This window comes from Wolffia australiana, chromosome 5, assembly GCF_029677425.1.
Source record: "Wolffia australiana isolate 7733 chromosome 5, ASM2967742v1".
In the NCBI taxonomy this organism is placed as follows: domain Eukaryota; kingdom Viridiplantae; phylum Streptophyta; class Magnoliopsida; order Alismatales; family Araceae; genus Wolffia; species Wolffia australiana.
The window spans coordinates 17,119,046-17,138,554 of NC_135839.1; the positions used below are offsets into that span (position 1 = coordinate 17,119,046).

Consider the following 19,509-nt stretch of genomic DNA (forward strand, 5'->3'; position numbering starts at 1 on the left):
TTACTTTCCTTGGTTAATGATAGTCCCCACATTCTAAAACAACAAGAATTTTTGAAAATTATAAATATTTTTCTCTCTTTATTTGATCCAATTTAAGATTCATATAAATAAAATACATTGATTCGATGTTTTATCAGGATTCTCTATACATTTGGAAAATTTTAGGGTTTTCTATGAGTAACAAATACTGATCACATATCTGGAGCTGTAGCCCTTTAGAATCCTTTATTGTCGGTATCAGTTATTGTGTAGAAATCAAGTAGAAGTAATTACGTTTTTTCTAGAATATCCAAAATACTGAGTAATTTTACTGTTTATTTCCAGAATCCTAGTTTTGACCTCTCATTGCAGAGCCCAAATTTTGGAGATCATGGTGGCAATAGAGTTTTTTAGATATGAATACCAATTTTTTATTTTGATATAAATTCTGTAGAGGTTTGGCGGAATATAGTTTTTTATCTAGGTTTCGACAGGGAGAGATAAATCTCCACTCTTTTGAGCCACTGTCTCATCCATTTTAACACAATTAATTTTTTTTTTTTGAACTTTTACCTAAAAATGATAAATATGGCATATTTAACACATGTATGTCCCAAAGAAGCTATTTTATGGATTAAAGTAGAGCATATAAACCTTACTATGACCGTTGTCATTTCTTCATATAATGGATTTAACTTCCATAACTTTGTAAATGTTTTCCTAAAAAAGTAAATTCTTGGGCTTTCTAAAACTTTTCCTAATCATGAATCTTAGAAAAATATATTAAATTTATGCATAATAAAATAAATCATATAAATATTTATCAGTTTGTCTCTCGTACTTACTGTCTGAAATTTGATTCTTCTCTTTTCGGGAGCAAAATATTTTTGATACCAAAATGAATCCTTTCACAATAATCTGTAACAGTACGATCATATGTGACCATAGATAAATATCTAATTATAACCTTATCAAAAAGCTAGTCGATGTCAGTATCCTAACTTCATTGGTCCATTAATAAATAGCCAACAATGTCAGTCCTTGATTACCATATGGGGCAGAAGGTCATTCGCTCCTCTAGTAATCTTCAATATCCTCTCCAAGCTTCAGGAGAATTAGTCTTTGTATCTCTTACTTAACATGCCGTGAGATGAAATTCAATATTCTAATGAGTCTCTTGGCTTGATGTAATCTGAATCAATAAACAATACAATGTTGAGCATAAGTCAACTCCAGTTAAATGAAATCTATGTTATTTTTATAGATAAATTTTAGTTGTAGTCTTTTGACATAAAAATAATTTTCAAGACTGCCCAAGATTTTGGTCGTTTCATATTTTATCACGTTGTATCCCCAAAAGTGAGAGTTTTTGAAACCAGATGGTGCGTTCAATTTATTATTCTACTAGATAAAATAATTATAAAATATTATGCATGTAAGTAGGAAAAAATTATTCGAGCATTCCTCGTGAGTCCATATGATTTTTTTTTGCAATTTTTAGATTGTTATTAAATATTTTCTAAATAAGTTTATTTAATTATGTATATTTCAAATATTTATCCAGATTGACTTCAGTAATTTATAATTTTGTCAGGTCTGTGCATCTGGTTTTCATATCTCAAGCAGGTTAGCAGGTCACAAGATCACATCAATGGAATGATGGGTTGGGTTAATGAGCCATCAGGGTACACACTGACTGGTTTGCTTCTTCCCAGATTGAGAAGGTCATGAATGTTTTCCACTGTCTTTGCGCAAGTCTGAAGAACACAATCAGTTAATGATGTGCAAAAAAAATCTTACACCAAGCTATTTCCTTCAAAATCAAAAGTATCTCTCTTTCTCCTTTTCTCTCCTTGCCATGTGGCAACCAAATCTACATCATGGATAAGTGTATCTAGTGATTATTTTAAGCCTGAGAACCAAAATTATTGTAAGCCTGAGACCCAAACATGCTATTATGAGTTGGTGTTATGAGGAAAAGAATCAGTCTTGAATCGAAGAGTTTGTGTCAAAGAGGAAATGGTGAGAAGTTGTGATTCGGTGCACGCCCCTTTTGTTTTTCAGATGCATCCAGGTTTATTTTCAGTTTCAATAGATATTTATCCTATCTTTCGTTTTTGTTCTATCCATTTTATGTTTGGATGATTAAAATACCTGATATTGTCTCATTTTGTTTGAACTTGGATATCTGAATCCCATTTCCACTCATCTAAGATCCTTCACACATAAAAAATACTAAGGTATTATGAAACACCCACATTTCTGTGTAAATATTTGACTTTATATTATAGAATGAGGTATTTTATAAATGATTTTTAATGTATAGATGTCTTTTAAACTCCACTTCCATGATGTACACATTTTATTAAATCATGATCTGGTGAAATTTCAGGGGATATTTCCCCTAATGATGAATTTTTCAGTCATAATGCCTCATTTGAGGCAATCAGCTGCCTTAAAATACTGAACTTCTATCATCAAGTCTCCACTGATAATCTACCAAGAACATGATAAGTCCAAATTAGGGTTTTAATGTCATTGTTTTAATTCAGACTTAACCAACAATGTTTATGAAAAATTAAATACTCTATAATGAATATAAACCAAGTAAAGGGTCAATCCACAAAGAGGCAGAAATTTAATTCTGGAACTTTGCAGAAGCTTGAAATGAAGAAAATGAATTTCTGGAATTTTTATGGATTTTAGTCAATTTATATAATTTTTTTTGGTTTAAATTGAAACAGATATCCAATGAAACACACTAACAATATTTGTATATTAATTTTCCTAATTTTAATTAACAACAAAAATCAAAAATAAATATTTTTAGAATTTTCGGGAACTTAATTTACACCAGAACCACTAATTTTTTTAAAAAATAGATTTAGATATTTTTTAAGAATTTTTTAGATGTTAAAGTCACTAGAAATTGATTATATGAATTTTAGGGACCTGATTTTTTTAGAAAATTTTAAATGCAGAAAATAAAATTTCCTATTTTACATATTTATCTAATTTTTAAATGCATAAAATGAAAAAAAACCGACTCTGGCAGTCGCCACTTGCGGTTGTGGCAGAGTGGCGGCGGAGTGCGGTTTGGGCTTTTGGTTGGGTGGGCTCGGTCTGGGCCATTTCAGCGACCTATTGGGTAAGCCCGATTGGGTCAGCCCAATTGAGAATGACCCAATAGGGTCATGACTTAACTGATTTGGCTAAGTCCTGCACATGGTACTATTGTGCCATGCGGTCACGCACGCTGTCCACATGCACATCGGCTGGCAGAGGGGTGCTAGTGGCGCACAAGCGCCGCACACCTGCCGCGCAACACCAAACAACAACACACGACGCCAGGTATGAGGGGGAAAATCCAAGTTTTGAAGTCATAAAATTTGATTTTTAAATGCAACTTTTTGGTATTTAAACTAGGGAATGCTGGAGGACCTAGAGAGAGATATAAATGGTTTTTAGAGATATAAATAAACTACTCTAGAGAGAGAAAATGTCAAAATGAGGAGATAAAGAGATAAAATGAAGAAGGGGTGTAGAAGGTGCAAATGAAGAAGGTTTTTTATCAAATTTTTAGGGGATTAACTAGGGATATGGATGAAGGTCTAGAGAAGAAGAACCAATTCTAGAGAGATAAAGTAGGGAAAATGAAGGCTTAGTGTGAGAAAGTGATATTTTAAAGGGGAAATGAATAGATAATGATGAAAAAATGTAGATTTAGGTTACTAAAACCTCAATGAAAGTCTTTTGAGCACTCATTGCTTCCTCTCAAGTATGGAACCTTATATTTTTCCAGGATTAGGCATTTGTCAATGCAAACAAGAGACAAGATCGAATGAAAACTTCAACAAACTTACATTAAACAGGTCGAACAACCTGGATTCTGAAATATGCCTTGACCTGCTGGCCAGCCACTAGCTGGAGCACGTCTAGAATGAGGGTAAATGAGGAGGAGTATTTATACATAAGAAGAATTACTGAAATTCTCCTTTATAATTTTCTATCAACTTTTGTTGTCATTTTGCCTCTTTTTCTCCATGGGTTGAGAGCTTCCCCTTGTGATCTTCAGCTTCATGTTTCTAAGGCATTTGAGAGCCGAATGGGCAGATTAGGTAGTGCCCCATATTCTTCATATTTCTCTTTTGAAGGTCCACAACTCCACTTGATCCTTTCAAGCCCCTTTGTAGAGTCACTAAGCTTCTGAAAAATTCTCCAATTCCCTAAGAATTTTGTCTTCTCATTCCTGTAACTTTCTTCGCATTTGGAACTATAAAATACTCATCAATAATAAAACTGCTTGAAATCAGAGAATTCAAGGAAGTTAGTGAAAAATAACCATAATGTGAAAAAATTGAATTTCTAGTTAATGCATAAATATTTGGTTAATTCAAATAATAACATGATAAATTATGAATTAATAATACCATAATCATCTAAAATGTATCTAAATATCCATGCATTTATCACGGTATCAGAACTCTTCCAAGTCATTGCACCTCAGTTCAATGTAAATAGAAATACATATGTAAATTTGCTATCATCTAGCTCTAACTATAAACTCGAGAAAATATAACGGTGAATCTTTAGCTCCTTATTCCTTCATTACTTAAGGCTACATTTTACGGTTACCTAGTGTTCCTATCCCAGGTCATCCTGAAATATACTCATAACATTTAGAGAAAATTCCCCTCAATTTCATTTAAAAAGATATATTTATAGATTATGTGGATAAGAACAAATTATCTAAAATTATGATAATCTATAAATATATCTTAACATAAAAATATATTAATAAATGTTTTTACACATGAATAACATAAATAAATGATATTGTGCATTATTTAAAGTACTTATGGGTCTTCAATGATATTAAATTATACGTACAAGCATGATGTGTATACATGTTATCATACCCCTCTAATCAAATCATTTCTAGTCCCTTACCAAGACATTATATGGGAAAAGTGTGTGTTAAGTAAAAATGAATTGAAAGTGTCATTTAAGAGACGTAATGATGTTATCTAACTTTATATTATCAATATAATTCTATCGTAGAAAAATCTTTTACTTAACTGATGATTGATGATGGTGTATGTCAGTGGAGTGGAGAAAATGAAATAGATACTGGCAGTGATTGTGATAGAGTTGATGTTGGATACATGCTGAAGGGTGACACAGTGGAAGTGAGCCATGTCAATTTTATTGTCACTTTTGACAAACATGGATGTGGATACACATCAAGAGTGGTTGAGTTGTGATAACATGCAAACTATTGTAGATATGTCATGCATAATCATAATTATCTGCATCTAAATGTCCATATTTGCATTTTATCATGCTTTAAATTGCTTGAAATTGGATTTAGTATGAATTTATGATCTTTAAGTTTTTTGGAATTTTACAGATTTTTTTAATTTTAGATTCATGAAGAAATTAATTTTACCAGGAATATAATACTTATTTAATATTATTAATGGTGTTTCATAAATTTTATGGACTTTTTTCCATATTGTCTCACATTTTCCAAAACCAGATTTGAAGATAGATTCCTTTCTTAACCTGGAAGGCAAGATGAGCTAGCAACAAGTTTGGGAGAGAAAAATGAAAAAATCAGATGGCAATGATTCACAGAAATTGAAACCTTGTTATCTTCAGATCCGACAGTCCTATCAAAGTAAAATTTTGAGAGTGATTTTGTCTTTTCCTGATCTTTCTATCAATAGGAGGGATTTGTAAAATAATTTTTGGAAGGGAGAAAAACCACTTTGAATCTGCCCCAACCCTATTTTTCCAAGAAGGACACAAAAAGCTTCTAAAGTCAACTTTTTCTGTAGTTCTTGAGTTAATTTGGTGAGTTTCTTCTTGAGTTAGTATTGCCAAAATTCTTAGCATGGGAGAAATAGTCATGCCCTAGGAGTTATTTAGGGGAGAGCATCAACTTTGTTCAAGAGTGCAATCTAAAATAAAAAACAAATTAGATAGTTCATCTACCATAGCTAGGATATCATTTCGGCTGAATCTATTATTACCTACATTCTATTTAGCATTTATATTCAATTTCTCTTCAGATCTTGTTTCCCCAAGAGATATCCAAGATCAAGAAGGGGTAGAATTTATTTCCCTCCATTTCTTCATTTAGGTTTTGATCCTTTCAAGAGGATCAAGCTCTAAACGCCACACTCATTCTCATTATTCATTTGGGTGATCTAAATCTTCAGGAGAAGGTTCAGATGGTTTCATCCCCTTCTATCCTTTAGCATCCTCTATCTATTTGTTAGACATTCCATTCCTTCGTGCAATTTCGAAGTTCTAGAGCCATACAATAGATTCATATTTTGAGGATGGTTGTGATGGAAATATATGTGGCCGGCAAGCCAATCACACATTCCACATCTCGTTCCATATTCATTAATAGAACATATTCATTATAGTGCACGTGTGATGGGTATAATGAAGTCCATGAATACATGATCGGACTTTATGAATTATGATGAGATCGTAATGCGGAGATCACTAGTTTTAAGCATGTGTTCTAAACATTCCTATTCAAAGGATACGCGAGAAGGACATCGAAGTATCCGGATAGAATAACACTATCTAGCCTCACTCATATGATGAGTATGGCCGGTCCCGTAGCCATTAGTGTGGCGACACTAAGGTTAGATAGTGCGTGCTCTTTAGTGGAAAGAGTTCACTCAATTGATCCGTACTAATCCTTGAATGGTATTATACCGGACTGTCAATCAGGTTGATTCATGTCACAGTTGTGTAAGTGGTCCTTAGACCTGAGACACCAAAGACATCTTGTGGACGGACGGTTGTACTTTGGCTATGGCCAACGAGTCTCTAGTCATGGGATTTTAAACGGTCTTAGTTCGGGTGCATCAAGAAGTACACGAAGGTGATTGAGTGTTCAAGATGGGATCATCCACCCTCAGTATAAGAGGTGAAAGCTCAAGGAAGACGATGGAACGAAGTCCTTATCCAAGGCAGTGAAATATCGGAGAAGAGTTCTCCGATGATTTCCAAATGCATCAATACTAACTCGGATGACCGATTAGGGTTTGACAGTTGACCATACCCTAAGTCGTCCAAGGACCGCCAAGTGGATCAAGGATTATACATACACGGTAACCGATGATGAAGAGGTTCCATGAGTGAGTCGATACACACTCCTTTGTATCTTCTAGGACACAAGGTGTAGCTTCGCACCCCACGTGTCGGAGTCTCGACCTATCGATTGGGTTAAATCGATCCGACAGTAATTAATCTATATGATGATATAGTTAATTAATTTGGAAGGCCAATAAAGGTTATTGGGCCACTGGAGTCGTTAACTAGACTGATACATGGGCCTAGAGGGTCACAAGCAAATGGTCTTTTGAACGTTGGAAGATATACTTAAGTTTTGGGGGTTTTTATTAAAAATACCCACTTAGTATAAATAGGGGAAGGCCCTAAACGAAATTCACCCAGGCCAGAATTTTTCAGGGGCCTTTCCCCTTCTTCTCCACTCTCCCCACACCCCCTCTCCATCCCTGATGTGATCGGGATGACGTAACGACACCGACGGAGAAAGAACGGGGCTCGTCAACGAGAAGGAGGAGATCCAACGTGCCGAGGGCCGCGTGGATACGTCTAGAGGCTGCACACTTGAGCAGCTCAACTCGTCTCGCTCCGGGATCGAAGAAAGCACGAATGAGATTCGTGCAAAGGTACATTGATTCAATGTTTTTGTTGATGTCGTTCGATTCGCAAAAGACTTTCTCTGCGCATCGTTTTGTTCAGTTCATCGAGATCTAGGCCTATAGAACCCAACAGGTTGGCCCCCGTGGATCGACCCCTTTCTCATTCTATATTTTTAAAAAGGAAATTTTATAAATTTTATTGGATAATTTTAAACCCAAATGGCACAAATAAGCTTGAATTTAATCACACCATTTTTAAGCTTATCAAGTTAAAGGTGGCATGAGTGATAATGGAAACCTAGGCTATCGGCTATGATAAACTAGGAAAAAGTACAAAGACGTACGTCCGAAAAGACAAAGATCACACTAACCTCATTGTCACATGCCCAATTGACCGAGTGCTGATTCTTTTCACGTCTTGATTTGAATGTCTCTCTTTCATTGCTTTGTTCTTGGAGTACATGAGCAAATCATTCTACCAATAATTATTAGGAAAACATTCAAGGATGCCTTTAAAAGAATGGGGGTTCTTTTTATAGAGCTAATAGGGCACTGCCCTCAAGATTTCAGTTCAAAATTCCTTCTAGAGCATTAGATATTATCATTTGAATTTGGAGTAGTCTGAGCCATCCGATGTTTGGTCAACCTTGAAAAGACCAACCAACGGTCCAGTTTGTTCCTGTCTGACCAAACTTTGGTTAGATCGTGCCCTTCCCTACTCAGGTTTGGGTTGCCTAGGCAGTTAAAGTGGGTGCCCCTCTATTTATGCTTATTAAGGTATTTGTAAAACAGTCCTTATAATATAAGTATATCCACAAACACCCATGTACCCCATGCACTTGACCCTCAAGGTCCATGTATTAGTTTATTTACTATATTTCATGACCCAAATTTATTTATTCTCCAATCTTATTAATTAATAAATGAAGAGTAAAATTAACCTAATTAATAGGTTAAGTTTTGAATCAATGGGGTGCCAAGCCACACTTTATACTCTAGAACATACAATTCAGTGATTTAACTCTCTCACAGAGCCTTTACTGTTATCAGTTACCATTTATACAATCTTTTTTCCGCATAAGACTCTTGAATGACTTAGTTTATGGCTCATAATGAAACCCTAATCTGTCATTTAATTAGTGCTCATGCATAACGAGAAACATTGGAGAAAATCTTATCCAACATCTCCACTATCCTAGCCAGGGATTTAATGCATATTCTTCCTTGAGTCAATATCCTCCTATTGTGAGGGCAGAAGTTCCCAGGTTGACTACTTGTACAACTTTAACGTGAATCAAAATAGTTGGCATTTAGGTGTAATAATGTTTTAAGGATTAATATTGATAAAATCAGTGAATTATCTATACTGATTATCTCCATACTTGAGGTGGAATTGAAACGACATAAACAAAACATTTTATCAAATGACTTGGGTACAGATCAAATCCATGCTGTCTTAGATCCACGAATGAGACGTGTTGATCTTCTTAAGTGTGGAACCTTTTGATGTATTCTACGTGATCCATGGCATATCAAATCTCTTCATTCACCTTGAAGAGCTCTGTTCATGCTCCATCGTTGTCATTAAACCATGTCGATCACATTGGAAATGGAGAGGATCCATGGAGAGATGGTAGAAGAAAGGGAAAAGACCTGAATAACTTTGGCATGATTGATCTCATCATACTTACTAAGTCATTGGATGAACTCTTGGATTTCATTACAAAAAGCACATACAAATAATAGTGAACATATTAATTTCAATAAACTTAGACATGGCATGTCAGTGTGATTGGCTTGAAGGCCACATAATATCCATCTTATTGATCATTTGAAATTAAATTTGTGAATAATGAATTGAGTTAGTGATTTGATATATTATATATTTGAGATTGATCATGCTGTGATATATTGATCTGATTGAAGATCATTTTATCCACAATAGAAATGTTGCTTCAGATTTAGGAAGAGGTATGGTTAAGAAATCCTTTTTTTTTTGATACAGATTGTACGTTAAATTTAGAGGAGTTAAGTGTGTTTATTTGGGAAAAAAAATGTGCTGACATATATTGATTTCTTTCCAGTGATGGAGCACTGGGTTTCATAGGGCACACTCAGACGAGATGTTGCAATAATACGAATAAAATAACGTCTGAGATGGATACTTGCCCAAAGGGAGTAGGAACTACTGACCATTGAGCAATTTAGGGTGGACCTCAACTACCAATGATACACATGTAGTAGTGACAAAAAATGAGTGTGTGCTTTTGATGACTCTCAAACATGTCATCAAATATTTAATCTTTTGAGTGTTAATTCCTTAAAATTATTGTGTTAATTCATGTGAGTATCATGCATATGCATCATTTTATGAAAGTACTAACCCCACTTGATTCTTTGAATCAAGTGGATTATATTTAACATTTTATGGTTAGTAAACATTCAGAGACAGGTTAAAACGATCAAGGAAGAAGACGAGGATCAAGTGGAGCGGGCAAAAATTCAAAGAAGGAAAATTACAAAAATGCCCCTGGGCATGAGTTAAGAGAAACCTATAAATACTCTCTTGAGAGTTCATTTTAGGGGGTCAGAATTTTCTCTAAGGGAACTAGGGCTTGGAGAAGAAGGATTTCTGCACCCTCCAGGAGCTGATGAGCTTTTGGAGTTGAAGAGGAAGATCAGACTGAAGATAGCTTGGATTGAAGTCCTCCGCCTCGCCGCAAGGACGTGACACCCAGCGTAGGGAAATCTCAAGCTTCAGCCCTGTAATCCCTCTCCTTTTCAGACAGTTTTGGTTGGGTTGGAAGAATCACCAGATCTTCCAATGTTTTCCAACTGAAGATTGTTTTGTTTTGATTTGATTTGCAAAGTTTAGGTTTGTCGAATCTGTCTTCCTCTAGTTTATCCTAAAAATCTACAGTTATCTCTTGATTCTTTGAATATGCATCCTTGAGCAACATCCAGTGGAGCAGCCAGCGACCCAGGCTCTCGCCTAGGTCGCCAGCAACCCTGAGCGGCCACCCACCTGGTGGCCGGGCTGTGCACCATCGCCGCCCAGGACCTGCACGCGGGCAACCCGCGCGCAGACGGCCGCCTGAGCAGCGTCCGCGCGCTGGCAGGTCGCGCATAGGCAGGTCGCCTGCACGCGGACTCCCGCGCACGGTAGCTGCTGCGGAGGCACCGCGCGCAGCACCCGTGCGGAGGTCCCTTCCGCGTGCGGCGATATCTGTGCGAAGCCTCAACCCGCGTGCAGACAACTGCCTGGGCAGCATCCGCGCGCGAGCAGGTCGTGCGCAGGCCGGTCGCCCGTAGGCAGCCTCCCGCGCACGATAGCTGCTGCAGAGGCGCACCGCACAGCTCCCGCACGCAAGTTGCTTCCGCGTGCGGCGATAGCTGTGCGCAGGCTCATCCCACGGCAATCCCTCTCTTGGGCAGAACGACCTTGTGTGCACGCACACAAGGTGTTCGTTGTTTTGTTTTCTTCACAGGTGTGAACCTGCGAGTGAAATAAACAACCTAAGAGACTATCTTACCTGAGCAATATTAAGAGGGGAATCCTTATTTGCTGAAGAGCAATTACACACTTTGGAGGGAACCCATTGACAACTCTGAAGATAAATTCATTGCTGGATTAAAGTGAACATAGAGACCTGAACATACCAATTGAACACCAAATTCTTCTCTGCTGTATTCCTTGCTCCTCGTGGATCGACCCTTACTTGCCCTAGGGCTGTGAGGTAAAAATTATTGTTGAATAAGCTCAATCCTCACACTACATTTCTGCTAAATAACCAGTAAAAAATCACCCCAAAATTGAGTTTATCAGCTTTACACATGAGATATCTAAACAATACAAACATGTAGTAATGTCTATTAATATATGCACAATTAGAACCTTAAGTTCTGGATTATGGGACTGTGTGTCTCAGAGCTACAAAACAAAATTGGCACAAAGAGAGAATGTGAGGTGATCTCAATGCAATGAAAAAAATAGGAACTTAGAAATCATGAACAGAAAGCATCAGAACTAAAACCTCCTCTTAGTGTAGCGCATTACCATTGAGTCTGAATAAATTCCTTAAAAACTGAATTTATCAAATTAACTAAGTAATTAAATACGAAAGATAAAGTCTCCCTCCAAAAACGGAACAAGTTAATGTGAAACATCATTTTAAGTTACTCTCTTGTGGAAGTATCATTTTTACAAACTCAATACATTTCTAAATCAAGAAAAAAAAATAGTATCATTTTCTTGGTCAAGAAAAGTTTATAAGACAACTGTTATTTGAGGAAGAGCGATTATCAATCCAAATGATGAAAATATTTCCACATTTTACAATTTAAGCAAAGAAAAATCATAATGATTATGTTTCTTTCTCCTTTTTGTTGATGATGATAAACATTGATTTATTTTGTGAAAATTCCTGCATAAAATACTTGCAACTGATGATCAATATGCAATAATCTGATAGGTAGCAGGACTTTTCCTTTCACCAGCATAGAAAATAGTTAGAATAGAAAATCCTGACCCCCCTAATGCATATAGTTGGGATAAAACTATATCTCGGAGATTAAAAATCATTTCACATCAGAATTTTGAGTTTCATCTGAAAATGGTACCCCTCATTTTGGTTAGAATAGGAAACATAAATTGTACTCATAATATTATTTGATATTAACTAAGTTAATAATAACAGGATCCCAGAACTCCAATTCTTGGATGAATCTCAATGAGGGTAATGTTGAGGGAGAGACAAAGTGATGGCAATGGAGGTTTTTAAGATTGGAATGTGAATGGAAAGAGAGACATAACAATGATGATGACATATTGTATGATTGAAATGTATGTGGAAATGGAAAGACAAAGAGATGAACACTTTTTCCTACAATCGAGATCAAAGGTCTGAAGTTATAGTGAAAATTGAAGGCCCTGACTGAACCCAGTTCTGAAATCTTGGTCGCACAAAATGCGGGAAAAAATAGTTGATTATGGCCCAACAAAAATCTGGACACAAGATGTCCGTGATAACCGATCTGATAACAAAAAAGATCTTTTCAATGGTGTTTTGGAGCACTAAAATACTAATTCAAAAAAATTTAGAAATGAAATCACTTTTAATATGTTTCATTTTATAATGCTTTGGGAAAGTTTAAACATCCAAAATATGAAAAAACTAATAAAGGTGACATCCTGAAACAATGTTTTACTTAATGATGAAATAAACATTCAAAATATGAAAGGCTGAATTTCATCTCTTGTGTGGCAAGGGAATGTAAGTTATTTTGTTCTGTTTACAAACCTATAATGGTATGCATACAAGAAGACCATCAAAACACAATAAAGAAACAATAGTGCACATATAGAGTAATTAGTAATGGAAAAAAAATGACATATATATAACTGATATTCAAGAGGATAACAATAAATTGCATTTTTTTCAAGATACTTTGGAACTTTTTTGTCAATGGCTTAGCCTTGAATATGATTTGAGAGAGACATCTACACACTTATATGGGTTACTAGTATAAACAATAAACATCTAAAACATTAGTGTTATAAATTGGTATCATAAGAACAGTAATAGAACTGAATGGGAGTTTTAATCTCAAATTTTAAAATATGGTTTATTGTTTGGTTTTATTTAAAGAACAAAAAGGTTTTCAAAATAGAGAAAACTTGTAAGAAAAAGTTGAGGTACATAAAAAATGAAACTGAGAAGAGAAATAAGTAGGAACAAAATGAATACAAAAGTGAGAATAAAAAGTAAATGACATGAGAAAATTTGTTAGAAAAGGTTGAGATTGAGTTACTTATGGAGCACCCTTAACAAAATTTTATTGGGAAATAAAAGTGAGATAAATTGGGACCAATAGTATAAATATTAAAAATGTGTGATTGGTTATCGATATAATACAAAACATTGGCACAGAGACTGATACAATGGCTAAAATAATCTTAACATATCAAACTGGTTTGGATTAGTATTATTGCACAATTAATTTTTATCAGAAATGAAAATTTAAGAAGTATCTTTAATTGAAGATTTCCTAGAAGGGTTTCATCCCTAAAAAAGTATAGGAATAAGAAATCAAACCCAGCTGCGGAAGCCTTCACAGGAAAGGTTCATTAGTGGTCTTCCTAAAAACACCTAAACATAATTTGGTTGTTTCATCAATGATACCCTTATGACTTAGGCCTCTAATAAGGCATAAATACAGTGAAGATCTACAAAAAAGAGTTGGATTATCATGAACCTCCTACCTCCATTATTTAGACTGTATAAATACACCATTCTTAGAAAGAAACAGCAGTCGAAGTATATTTATCAAGATATACAAACCATATATACCTGGCCACTCATCCTAAGGTGTTTCCTCTAGTTATTGGGAACCACTAACGGCGAAAAAATCAATAAAAATATGCAGTCACATTAAACTATGCCTCAATCAACTCTAAAATTTTCTCTGATGGGGTCTCAAATCTTTCATCGTCCATTTGAGTGAATTGGTGGCAACGATCGGACGGCGATGAGATGTAATCTTGAAGAGTGGATTTCTTGGCCGGAACAGCTCAAATTTCAGAGGACAGACCCGCGAAGCCGCCATCGCCGTTGTCCGCGAGAAGCTGCGAAGAGGCGTCGTCGGAGAAGACGACCCACGATAATTCCGAACGATGCTGTCGCGCTGCGCCACTACTCACGACCCTCGTAGCTTCCTCGCATCCCAGCCCAATCATTTGTTCATCGCTCGAAAGAACGTTTCAGTCTCTTTGAAGATCAAGAAAGTTATGTTCTCGCGTTCGTCCTCCATTCGATCGGAGCATCGAGATGGGCTACATTCTCCAGATGGGTTTGTAGCCAATTTGCTCGCAGTTGAAAAAAAACCCATCAGACTTGGGTAGTTTTCCCAAAGAGAGGATTTTTTAGTTTTTTTTTCTTTTTTAAATTTCTCTTTGTAGGATCGAAGAAATCCCTGTTCATGGCGTCTCTCAGACTATAGTTGGAGTGTTGGGCGGAGGCCAGTTGGGGCGCATGCTTTGCCAAGCAGCATCTCAAATGGCGATCAAAATCACAACTTTGGACCCACTTGAGAACTGTCCGGCGAGTTCCCTTTCTTATCACCACATTGTGGGAAGCTTCGATGATGGCGATGCCATTCGAGAGTTGGCGAAAAGGTGGGGAAACTTTGATTCTTTCATTCTTTCTCTTCTTTCTCGATGAGTTTGAACTTCTGCGATGGAGTTTTTATATGATAGATAGGTGCGGAGTGGTGACCGTGGAAATCGAACATGTTGATGCCGTAACGCTGGAGAAGCTCGAGGAACAGGGAATCGATTGTCAACCAAAAGCCTCTACCATCAGAGTAATCCAGGTAAATATGAAAATATTTTTTCCTCGATGAAATTGTTTTTTCAAATTTTGTTTCTTTTTTCAGGATAAGTACCTCCAGAAGGTCCATTTTTCAAGTCATGGGATCCCAGTTCCTGAGTTTAGGCAGGTTAGAGCGCGATAACTTGTCTTTGAATGATTTATATACCCGTGTCTATGATTCTAAATCTCATTTTTGATGTATTTTGAGATAGATAAATAACCAAGTGGATGCGGAGCAAAGTGGGCAGTTGTTTGGATACCCTTTGATGATCAAAAGCAAGCGGCTAGCCTACGATGGCCGGGGGAATGCTGTGGCAAATAGCAAAGAAGAAATTTCTTCCGCTGTTTCAGGTGAATGACTTAGAAATTTCTGCGAGAGAAAAAATCTCTTTATCACATCCAAATTTTCTTCCGTCATTGTTTTGTTATCATTAATTTCACCAAAGAGGATTTTAATAATCTTATTCAAATGAATCGACCCATTTTTCAAAAATGCTGTTCAATGGTGCAACGGCTGGAGTTTTTCTTCTTGTTTCACAACTATGACGCGTATTTCTTTTCTTTAATTTCATACGATAGCAGAATGAAACTAACGCCTTTCATGGCTTTTCTACAGCACTGGGGGGATATGGTCGAGGTTTATATGTTGAAAAGTGGACCCCATTTGTGAAGGTTAACCTTTTCATCATGCCTTATTTGTTTCCGGAGAAGTTTTTTCTGTGACTTTTTTTCATGATGTCAATTTTATATAATCTCTACTCAAACTGCGCTCCAGAATTTTTTGTCATCATTAAACTAGCTGAACTTAAATACATTATCTTTCCAGTTTTATTCATGAAACGTTTTTGCATGATCAAAAGCAACATCATTATACTGATATCTGTTTGATTTATGATCTATTTTCCCTTCTTCATGCATTAATCTAAAATTTTCTTTTAGGCTTCTTCTGTCTTGAGCGACGTTGTTTAATGTCTTTGCACGTTATTTTTTTCCTTATATGTTTCTATCTAATCTAGCTTCTTTTTTCTGTAAATCATTTTTTAACCGTCTCTTTGTCCTTTTTCCAGGAGCTGTCTGTTATTGTTGGACGAGGAAGGGATGGCTCAATGTTGTGCTATCCTGTGGTTGAGACTGTACACAAGTAAGATGCTGCATTTGCTATTATTTAGTCTTTTATTTGCTATAACTATTTTTTATTTTTGAAAAAAAATATTCGATAAAAATTATGTATAACCTCAGGGACAATATCTGTCACATTGTGGAAGCACCCGCTGATGTGACAGATGAAATAAAGAATCGCTCACGTGATGTGGCTGAAAGAGCTGTCGGCTCTCTAGAAGGGGCTGGAGTTTTTGCCGTTGAATTATTCTTGACTGCTGACGGGCAGGTCTATTCCACTTCTGCTGTCTGTGCTTCAGAGACAGAGACAATTTTTCTTTTAATTTCAATATTTCATCTAATTTCGTACATTTCTGAGTTTCAGGTTTTACTGAATGAAGTAGCACCTAGACCTCATAACAGCGGCCATCACACGATCGAATCATGTTACACCTCACAATATGAGCAGCATTTGCGGGCTGTGATTGGCTTGCCGCTCGGCGACCCATCCATGAAAGTTCCAGCAGCAATCATGTACAACATACTTGGTGAAGAGGACGTAAGTTTTTAAATACATCCAAAGCTGTTGAGATTTAAGGCTTTAGTTCTCACCTGATGGGAAGGATTACACGTACTTAATGGTGTATCATGACGACGGAATCCTCATCCTATTTAGGCAATTCTATCATTCATCCTGTTAGGGGTATTTTTGTTGTTTCATCCGTTAGGGGTATTCAGTCATTTCTCTCTCTCTTGTTATCTCTTAAATAAATGTAGCTGAGATGTGCTTAAATGTAGTATTATCACCACGTCTATTCCATCACAGTTCATGTTAGTCTTGATTACTATTGTTTTAGGGAGAAGCAGGATTCTCTTTGGCATCTCAACTGATGGCGAGGGCTTTGACTATCCCTGGAGCATCAGTTCATTGGTATGACAAACCAGGTAAGTGGAGGCTTGATGTGTACTTCTTTGATCATTGCTTGTTATTGAGCTCCCTGAGCTCCTTTAACATTATGCATTATGTCCTAATTATTTAGGCATGAGGAAACTCCGTAAAATGGGTCACATCACTATTGTGGGTCCGTCAATGTTGACTGTTAAGTTACGCTTGAACTCATTGCTGAAGAAAGAAAATCAAGGAGATAATCTTGCAGGTCATTGTAATTTCTACTTCTTTTTTGTGCCTTTCTATGTCACCTCAACTATTATTATCTCCATGGATAGATAAGAGAAGTCCTCTAGTTGGAATCATAATGGGATCCGACTCTGATCTTCCCGTTATGAAGGATGCGGCTGAGGTCCTAGAAATGTTTGATATTCCTTTTGAGGTCAGCGGCTCATTTCTATATGCCTAGACATTACCATTTTCTCATTTCATGGAATTAAATAAACATCTTGTTGGTTTTTCAGATCACAATTGTTTCTGCCCACCGGACTCCTGAAAGAATGTATTCATATGCTTCATCCGCAAATGGTCGGGGAATACGTGCAATCATCGCCGGGGCAGGCGGAGCTGCACATTTACCTGGTTTGTTGACTTAATAAAATAACATTAATACATTTATTTGTCTACTACTGGAGTCCTCAAACTTTGCTTATCCGTCTTTTAAAAGGTATGGTTGCATCGTTAACTGTGTTACCAGTCATTGGAGTTCCAGTGAAAACCGCTACAATGAATGGAGTCGATTCGCTTCTCTCGATTGTTCAGGTCTATTTCAGTACTCTTTCAGTCTCTAGAATCCATTGATTGTGTACAGGAACAGATTGCTTCATAAACGAGTGCGAATTATGGCTGGTTTATTTGTTTTCGTTGGTCCTTGGATAGATCCCTCTAGATTTGAAAAACTTCCTGATTTTTTTGTTTGCACAACAGATGCCCAAAGGCGTTCCTGTGGCAACGGTTGCGATCGGAAATTCATACAATGCGGCTTTGTTGGCCGTGAAAATTCTTGCAGTAGGAGATTCCAGCCTCTGGGCTAGGTTGGCTTCTCTTTCTCGTTTCATTTTTCTTGCTGATAGTCGTTTAAATCGCTGTCATGACATTACACTATAACATCTTTTCCAGGGTGAGCCAATACCAAGAAGACATGAAACAATCTGTTCTTGTAAAGGCTGAAAAGCTGGAAGGAGAAGGCTGGGCAAAGTACTTGAGCTCTTGAGTCTCCCAAAATCTCGAATTTAACATGATTTTTTGCCAGAGAAATAGGGTGATTTATCAGGCGAGCTGGAGTTCAGTGAAGATCAAAACGGAAGAAATCCAGTTTGAGGCTATAAATCTTCTGGTGCGAATTTTTTTTTCTGGCAATCAGCCGCAATTCTGTCATATTTTATTTGAGATCAAGGACATATAGTCTGCTTTAATTTCATTCAGCGAGATATTGGAAGGTGTGTAGTTGCATCCATCCATCATTAACTGTCCATCGGAATATCTTCTTTATATGCATCATGATTACATGTAGGGTTAGACGGTCCCGGTTCGGTCTGTACTTTTAGCAAGGACCTAAACCTTACCTAAGGATCGGTCCGGTTCCGGTCCGGTCTTGTCTGGTCCCGGTCCGGTCCCAGTCCAGTCATGTTGACTAGTCAAAGTCAAAGAACAAAAATTCAGGAAAAAAATGGTATGGACTTCTCATCAAAGGGAAGGTTTATTTCAAAGTCACTTAATGAAGCCAATCTTGAAAATTGAAAAGAAGAAGAAAATGAAAATAGAAGAAGAAAAGAAGGTTGAAAAAAGAATAATTGAACAATAAAAGAATTAAAGAAGAAGAAAGGAAGGTCGAAAGGAAGAAGGTAAAGAAACATACTGAGAAATATGAAAAGCAGGAAAAAGAAGGAAATATTAGGAAAAAGATAACGAAGAAGGAAAAATAAAAGAAGACTTGAAAAAGAGAAGCATAAGAAGAATAAAGGATGGAAAGAAGATGGAAAGAAGACAAGAACATTAAAAACGAGGAGAAAAAGAAAGCAAAACAAGTAGGGATGATAAAAAGAAGACTAGAATAAAAAGAGAAGAAGCCTAAAAGAAATTAAGAAAACTTGACAGAGTAGAGTGTAGAGTGGAGAAACCTAACATAGCTTGAAATACAATGAAACAGAGTTGGAGGAGAGAAATAAACAAGGTTAAACTAAACATTCTCAAGATTTAGAGCAAGAAAGAGAGCCTCAAAGAATGGGAGAGAGAGAAAGTGAGAGGGAGAGAGAGCGAGCGCCCGCGACGTAGGGATCGGCAAACATCATCCGTCACGTCACACGTCACCGTGACAGACACATGACAGATGACGTGATGGTGACGGTGACGGAATGCATGGGGCGTGACGGTGACAGTGACGCATGACGAGCTGTACGTGACGGTGACGTGAAGGTGA

At 36.7% G+C, this 19,509-nt stretch overlaps 1 protein-coding gene across 3 annotated transcripts; it reads left to right on the forward strand.

Annotated features, from left to right (window-relative positions):
* The first annotated feature begins 14,166 nt into the window (after positions 1-14,166).
* LOC144703574 (phosphoribosylaminoimidazole carboxylase, putative / AIR carboxylase) lies at positions 14,167-18,562 on the forward strand. Of its 3 annotated transcripts, none has more exons than XM_078575766.1 (16): positions 14,167-14,522; positions 14,632-14,847; positions 14,933-15,044; positions 15,108-15,170; positions 15,256-15,394; positions 15,660-15,715; positions 16,111-16,184; positions 16,283-16,448; positions 16,527-16,700; positions 16,999-17,086; positions 17,182-17,298; positions 17,369-17,472; positions 17,555-17,672; positions 17,758-17,852; positions 18,018-18,124; positions 18,210-18,562. In XM_078575766.1, the coding sequence occupies exons 1-16, from the start codon at positions 14,347-14,349 to the stop codon at positions 18,301-18,303; spliced, it is 1,899 nt and encodes a 632-aa protein (XP_078431892.1). In that variant the 5' UTR covers positions 14,167-14,346; the 3' UTR covers positions 18,304-18,562. The 3 variants fall into 3 exon arrangements, with proteins under 3 accessions (XP_078431892.1, XP_078431893.1, XP_078431894.1); XM_078575767.1 differs by having other exon boundaries at positions 14,168-14,522; positions 16,283-16,430; XM_078575768.1 differs by lacking the exon at positions 14,167-14,522 and having other exon boundaries at positions 14,681-14,847; positions 14,929-15,044.
* The last annotated feature ends 947 nt before the right edge of the window (positions 18,563-19,509 follow it).